Consider the following 7,500-nt stretch of genomic DNA (forward strand, 5'->3'; position numbering starts at 1 on the left):
ATTACTCGCGCCCTGACTGTTTGAGTGTCTCTTCCGTTTCCTGCTGCAATCTGCCCGAGTACTTGGGACGGGAGTTATGAATATGGCTTCCTCGTCCTCGTCTTCGTTCTCGTCTTGGAGATCTTGGCCAACACCTTGCTCGGGAGCTGTGTCTTCCTCAGAAGTGATGACCGGCAACCTTTCCCAGACATTCGTGACGAGGTGTTGCTTGTTCTCACTCAACAGGCCGAGTGCCGTGCATATTCGCTTCCGCTCGGCCAAGGCCTCGGCGGTGCCATACGTGCCCAGCGACATATGATGATCTTTGAGATTTTCGGACAGCATTCGCATGTAGGCCTTAAGGTTGGCGCGAACGGAAGGTTCGTCGCTCGTTCGCAATTTGTCATAGCACTCCTTGAGCTCTATTTCCGTCGTCCGGACCCAAGCGTTTTCGAATGCTATTCTCGCAGCCTCTCGGCGTTTATGCTCTCGGGCTTGCCTTTGCTCCTCCTCATATCGGTCCAGTTCCCTCGTGACTGCACTAGGCAACGGTTCTTCGGGATTCGAGGAGATGAGTTCCGCGTTCTGAGTGGACACGCCCTTAGTTCTGAGCAGGGTCTTGCGCCGTTTGTGCTGCTCCTTTCTGTCCTCTTCCGCTCTGTGCCTCTTGGCCCTCTCGGTCTGGAGCATGTGCAATACCTGCCTGTGACGAAGGCTATCTGGCTGCAGGCCTCTGAGATGTTCCTCAAGGGCGTACAAGACGTCACCCGCGTGACTGGCATCTGACTGGCTATCTGAAGCTTCCGAGTCGCTTTGCTCGTCTTGGTCCTCTACAGGAACTGGCGCGGTGTTCTCGGTCATTATCTCCTCCAACGACACCGACTGTAGTGCTTCTTTCTCGCTCTGCTTTAAGGCACCGTCTTCGTACAACGAACGCTCTTCGTCTGTTTCTGATTGGTCCTCCTCGTCGGTTTCACGATGTTGTGTCTCTTGGGCTTTTCGTGTTGCCCAGATCAGGCATTCCATTGGGTGCTTTTTCAACCAAGTAGCCGCACGTTTTGTGGGGTTCGCCAGTCTCTTGAACTGGTACGTGCTGAGCCTTCTGTCCATGGCGGGTTGATCAGACGGTCCAAAGTCGAGCTTTTTCTGACAAGTTATCAACATGGGACAGCGGTTGATGAAAGATTTTGCCCTCTGATACTTCACGTCGTGTGCGGAATAACCACCCTGTGTCAACGTTTTCCAGTCGTCGATATCTAGGGTTGATTCCGTAGCCTCGTCCAAGAATATGACCTCGGTGAATGGCGTAATCATCGATTTATTAAAGGCACGCTGTTTGGTAACCGTGGCTACGTTTCCGTGATGTACGAGGCTGAGGATCGGGAAAAACAGGCTTGTTTTGCCGCTGTTAGCGTCTCCGACTAGACACAACACCTTGTCCTTGTGTTTTTTCTTATTGTAGTTTAGGAGTTTGACAAACTCTTCGCAGAAGCCACATACGTCGTCAGGAGTGAGACTGTTTTCCAAAATCTGGCGAAAGTATTTTGCGTCGGGAATTTGGTTTGGCTCGTACGGGCAAAACGCTCTGGGTGATACCTTGCCTATTTGGTGTTCTTCGATGGCGTCCTCGACGAAATTCCTTCCTTTCAATGACCAGCAAGCGCCGTTGTTCACTTCGATGAGATCGTAATCCACGGTTAGTGGTCGAAACAGCTCACAATAAGGATCCGACAACAGGTCAATGATTTTCTTCATCTGCGGAAGCATCCGCGACTTAAACTGCTCATTGGTGGCCAAGGTGTTTACGAAAGCCCTTGTCTCGCACTTGTATGAAAACGTGAACGTGGATCTGGGATCTTTCTTGTAGATTTTTCCTCTGTAGGTAGCATAGCCAAGTTTTCCCATGGCGATTGCTATATCGTTAACCAGGATCGCGAGTTTATTTGACAGCATCTTTTCGTCGTCGCACGGTGGCTGGCTGGTGGACGCCTGCGACGTCGCCGTGTTGGACTCGAAGCCAAATTTGTCCAGTTGTAGCTTTGCCGCGGTCAGACGTTCGATTGCTTTCAGCAAGGACGCGTGAAACTTCTGATTAACCAGGGTCACTCGCACGACGTTTTCACTGCCACAATCGTCTAACTCCTGGGTGCATAAGCAATCCTCACCGATCAGCTTCCTGGCCTCGTCTCTGTAGGAGTGTTTGTAAGATGATCTCACAAGGTCTCGCATGAAAGGATTTTTATGATCTTTGAACACTTTGTAAAGTTCTGCCGTGGCTGGAGATTCCTTTCCATCCTGGAACTGCACCTGTCGAATACAAATTAAATGGGACAATGTCTCAGAACATTTTCACGATTTGTTTTGCTACCTGCAGCACTGTGATTGTGCTTGTTCCTTTTCTTTTTATCTCGCTTTACATTGAATTGCTAGACACATCTCAAGGAGAGCTCTCAAAGAAAGATACGACATTCGTTACCTGGGTTGCTGTGACATCCAGTCCGCAATTTAGCAGGGCCTTGTGAACCGAAATTGGGCTGGCAGGGGCGCCATTTATTGTAGTCAACGCGACCCAGTATGAGATTGCGGGGCACAGTGATTTGTTTATACTTGTCAAGTTCCCTTCGAGCCACTGTTGCGTCATGGAACTTGGCATGTCATCGCCAGAACTACTCTCATCGTCTGTTTCTTCGTTGATGCAACAGTGTTTCTTCTCTTGGCTCGAAATGGCGCTAAAGAAAAACGCTGCGTTGTGGATACCTGAAACACAGCACAGTCAAATGCGTTCAATTTCATTTTTGATACTTAAAATGTTTTCCAAATTTCCTCGGAAACAAAGGTATTCCAATAAATACTGACCTGAAATAGCATTGTCGCATGAATCACGTTTGCTGCAAATAGAAGTCCACGCCCTGCCCAAATCTTTATCTTTTGCTTTAAAAATACATTTTGCGCTTATGATGCTGCACCTTCCGCTGATAACTGGTAAGAGATAACACAGTGCAGCGCTCTTTATCCCTTCACTATTTAGCTGTCGGCACGGTTGTCTTGTGCGCTGCATTTTCTCCTGTAGCTCAGATGTTGTAAAATGATTGCGTCTCTTATATAGTGGATCAAAGCAGTGAAATGTTGACACATAAATTTGAAAGCGCTGCCCGTGATAATAATGATCAACGATGCACGAGAGTTTACTATTTCTTTGTCATGTGTTCACTTGCAACTTGTCGTCAAATAGGTGTCACACATCATGTAACTGTCGAATGGGTGTGAAAAGGGGCGTTTCTATTTTTGTACCTTAAGTACGTTTGACTACCAATCCCGCACAATGATGGTGTTTCCCACGGGAAACCCAAAGAAATAACAGATCAAGTCAATGAAACACAACATCGATACGATCGCTTGGCTTGTTTACTCAGTCGAGCCACTCCTGTTGACCCAGCATGGTTTTTGCGATTTAACACTTTTCCGAGATAAACTCGCCATCTAATCAAGGAAATCCAAAGCACAAACAATGCAATCAAGGCTGTTATCCTAAACGGGTAATAGCTCTCTTTGTTGACAATAATTCACAGAAACAACCGGGAAACCTGACACATTTTGTGCAGTGATTTAGGACTAAATTTTAACAGGAATGCAAATAAGGATGTTGCTTATGGCAATCCTTCCTCCTTTGTTCACGTCACTGAGATCAGGCTGAGTGACACATGCTTGTAATCTTAGCAACGTGTTACTGGATATTGAAAAGTTATCAGATCTCTGGCAACGAAGACGACATCGATGCAAAAGAGCAAAATTTCTGTCATCAATTAAAATGAGTTACACTATTCGTCCTAACAAGCCACTAACAAGTAACTGTGTCCGCAAAAACCGTCCTTTTCTGCGTATGTTGAAAATTTGGTTGACTAAAATCTTGTGTATTTCTGCTTCTTTGCTGCAAAAATTGGGTTTCATTACCTCGGTGTAAAAACCTGTGAAACTCTTTCTTTGTTTTGTTAGCTCGTGGTAGGGTTAGGTTATTGTTTGATGTTTTTTTGCTCTTTTGTTTTCCTTTGTGCTACGTCATCTGTGAGTTTCACAGATTTTTACACCGAGGATGAGCCCAAAAATTAAGCTAAACCAGTGAAGCACCACGTGTCCGGGAAATCTGGAAAATCCGCGTTTTCTGTGCACGCCGAAAGCTGTTTGACTAAAATCGTAACATGAAGGCTTGACTGCTGATAAAACTCAAGCCGAACCAGGAAAGAAACTTGTGCCCGGGAAATCCGGAAAATCCGCCTTTTCCGTGCATGCCAAAAAGTCATTGAACTGAAATCAATGTTATTAAGGAATGACCGTTGATAATACTCAAGCCGAACCAGTGAAAGGCCTTGTGTCCGGGAAATCCGGAAAATCCGTGTTTTCCGTGCATGCCGAAAAGTTCTTAGAATGAAATCAAATGACAATAATAATAATAATAATAATAATAATAATAATAATTATTATTATTATTATAATGAAATCAAAGGCATTAAGGAATGACCGCTGATAAAACTCAAGCCGAACCAGGGACGAAGCTTGTGTCCGGGAAATCCGGAAAATCCGTGTTTTCCGTGCATGCCGAAAAGTTCTTAGAATGAAATCAAATAATAATAATAATAATAATAATAATCATAATAATAATAATCATAATAATAATGAAATCAAAGGCATTAAGGAATGACCGCTGATAAAACTCAAGCCGAACCAGGGACGAAGCTTGTGTCCGGGAAATCCGGAAAATCCGTGTTTTCCGTGCATGCCGAAAAGTTCTTAGAATGAAATCAAATAATAATAATAATAATGATAATAATAATAATAATAATAATAATAATAATAATAATAATAATAATAATAATAATAATGAAATCAAAGGCATTAAGGAATGACCGCTGATAAAACTCAAGCCGAACCAGGGAAGAGCCTTGTGTCCGGGAAATCCGGAAAATCCGCCTTTTCCGTGTCTGCCGAAAAGTTCTTAGAATGAAATCAAATAATAATAATAATAATAATAATAATAATAATAATAATCATAATAATAATGAATGAAATCAAAGGCATTAAGGAATGACCGCTGATAAAACTCAAGCCGAACCAGGGAAGAGCCTTGTGCCCGGGAAATCCGGAAAATCCCCCTTTTCCGTGCATGCCAAAAAGTCATTGGACTGAAATCAATGTTATTAAGGAAACACCGTTGACAGAACTCAAGCTGAACCAGAGAAGAGCCTTCTCACCGGGAAATCCGGGAAATCCGTCTTTTCCGTGCATGCCAAAAAGTTATTCACACCACAGGTAAACAATTTTGGTGATTACGGAAAATACGGATTTTACGGATTTCCCGGAGATATGAATATTTAATGATTAAGCTTGCAGTAATGACTGACTGCTGTCTGTGACAAACTTTTACTTGACCACGGAAAATACGGATTTCACGGATTTCCCGGAGATATGAATATTTAATGATTAAACTTGCAGTAACGACTGACTGCTGTCTGTGACAAACTTTTACTTGACCACGGAAAATACGGATTTCACGGATTTCCCGGAGATATGAATATTTAATGATTAAACTTGCAGTAACGACTGACTGCTGTCTGTGACAAACTTTTACTTGACCACGGAAAATACGGATTTCACGGATTTCCCGGAGATATGAATATTTAATATATTCTAATATAATATATTACTTCTCTTTTTTTCTGTAAGTATCTATCTATATATATATATATAGATACTTACAGAAAAAAAGAGAAGTAATATATTATATTAGAATATATTAACATGGAATAACACAAGCTTCTTCCCTGGTTCGGCTTGAGTTTTATCAGCGGTCATTCCTTAATGCCTTTGATTTCATTCATTATTATTATTATCATTATTATTATTATTATTATTATTATTATTATTATTATTATTATTATTATTATTATTATTTGATTTCATTCTAAGAACTTTTCGGCATGCCCGGAAAACGCAGATTTTCCGGATTTCCCGGACACAAGGCTTTTCCCTGGTTCGGCTTGAGTATTATCAGCGGTCATTCCTTGATGCCATTGATGTCATTTCAATCATTTTTCGGCATGCACGGTAAACGCGGATTTTCCGGATTTCTCGGCGACAAGGCTCTTCCCTGGTTCGACTTGAGTTTTATCAGCATTGATTTCAGTCTAATAAATTTTCGGCACATAATACGTGCCTATATGCAACGAAAACACTAAAGGAACCGGGAAGTACGGGAAACGATCTCCGTTACCTACCTCTCTTCTTCTTCTTCTTCTTCCCGGCGACAGTTAGGACAAATTCTATGCTGTTAAAATAGAAGTCCCAAAAAATTGATGTACGATTATTATTAATATTTAAATTCAGCCCTGAGCACGCTTGACGCGTCTGAGTCGTAACAAACGAAAAATAGTAAATTAAATGAACGAGTTAGATTAATATGTCCATGAAGACAATAAAAAAAAGAAAACTAAGGAAAGATATTCAAGCCAGTACCTAAGCGGAAATAACTTCAGTTTGATTAAGCGATCCTTATAGGAAAAGTTACTACTATTTCTTAGTATAAAGCGTGTAGCTCTTAGTTACACGTTTTCAACTAGGAATAAATTGCTTATAACAGACTGAGGTGCTCATAACTGAGAGCAATAGCAAAAGTGCGAAAGCACTAATGAACAGTAGAGACGCAACAGCAACAGTATTTTTTTTTTCCTTTTACTGGCTTGTTCCTGGATAACATAATCTCTTTTTCCGTCATTTTGTTTGGTTTGTTTCACTTTGCAAAATACAGTTATCCCTTTTTTTTCCTCAACATAATAATTTGCGTCTTTCTGCAGGTACCAGATAGCATTTTATTTTTGGTCACTTGGGATTAGTCTTCATTTGGAGTTGCTTTGTGTTCTGTCTTAAGTAATTCAGTTCTGCTTCGGTACCTGCAGATGGAACCAAATAATTTGAAATCGAAAAGGAAACTGCACAATTATAACTCCAACTCATTGTGTTGTCAATTAAGTTTTGTTGAAGGCAATTGATTTGGTGCCCATTTTTCCACATACATTATTGTGAACTAAGTCAAGTTTCCCTTCACTACGTCTGCTACTCTGTGGAAGCTTACTACAGTAACGCATGATTCACGGAGATCTGATTCCTTTGATGAATTATAATCAAAGCCATCGATCAACCATATCGTGTCTGACCAGTTCCTCTAGGTTGCATGCACGAAGATGACCATATCGACGATGCCAAATTCTTCCTTTGGTCTCTTGAGAAGACTTCTCAGCTGCAACATTCATCTTTTGACGATCCTCTCGACAGTTTAGGTAGTACAGGCTGCCTACCCTCGTCGCAGTAGTTGCAATAAACTTCCGGTTCTCATCGATCCATAAGTGCATCATGGGTAATCAGGGCAAGACGGAGAGAAATGAAAGTTCATAACGATGAAAAGTATTCATGTATTATTTTCCAAAACAGAAGATATGCGCTCAAAGGTGCGGCAGAATAAATTTGGAGAGA

At 41.9% G+C, this 7,500-nt stretch overlaps 2 protein-coding genes across 3 annotated transcripts in view; both read right to left on the reverse strand.

Moving 5' to 3' along the window:
* LOC138020328 (uncharacterized) overlaps positions 1 to 2,448 on the reverse strand; it is a 2,511-nt gene extending 63 nt beyond the window's left edge. Inside the window, exons 1-2 of the mRNA XM_068867332.1 lie at positions 2,392 to 2,448; positions 1 to 2,286 (exon numbers count right to left, since the gene is read on the reverse strand). The exon at positions 1 to 2,286 is cut by the window's left edge and continues 63 nt beyond it. Of these exons, the coding sequence (XP_068723433.1) occupies positions 1 to 2,286; positions 2,392 to 2,448 (2,343 nt within the window). The remainder of the gene's footprint in view (positions 2,287 to 2,391) is intronic.
* The window catches only part of LOC138021412 (cytochrome c oxidase assembly protein COX18, mitochondrial-like), a 401,574-nt gene that overhangs the window by 185,456 nt on the left and 208,618 nt on the right, over positions 1 to 7,500 (reverse strand). The gene's annotated exons all lie outside the window — the stretch shown is intronic.

Source organism: Montipora capricornis, chromosome 10, assembly GCF_036669925.1.
Source record: "Montipora capricornis isolate CH-2021 chromosome 10, ASM3666992v2, whole genome shotgun sequence".
Classification (NCBI taxonomy): domain Eukaryota; kingdom Metazoa; phylum Cnidaria; class Anthozoa; order Scleractinia; family Acroporidae; genus Montipora; species Montipora capricornis.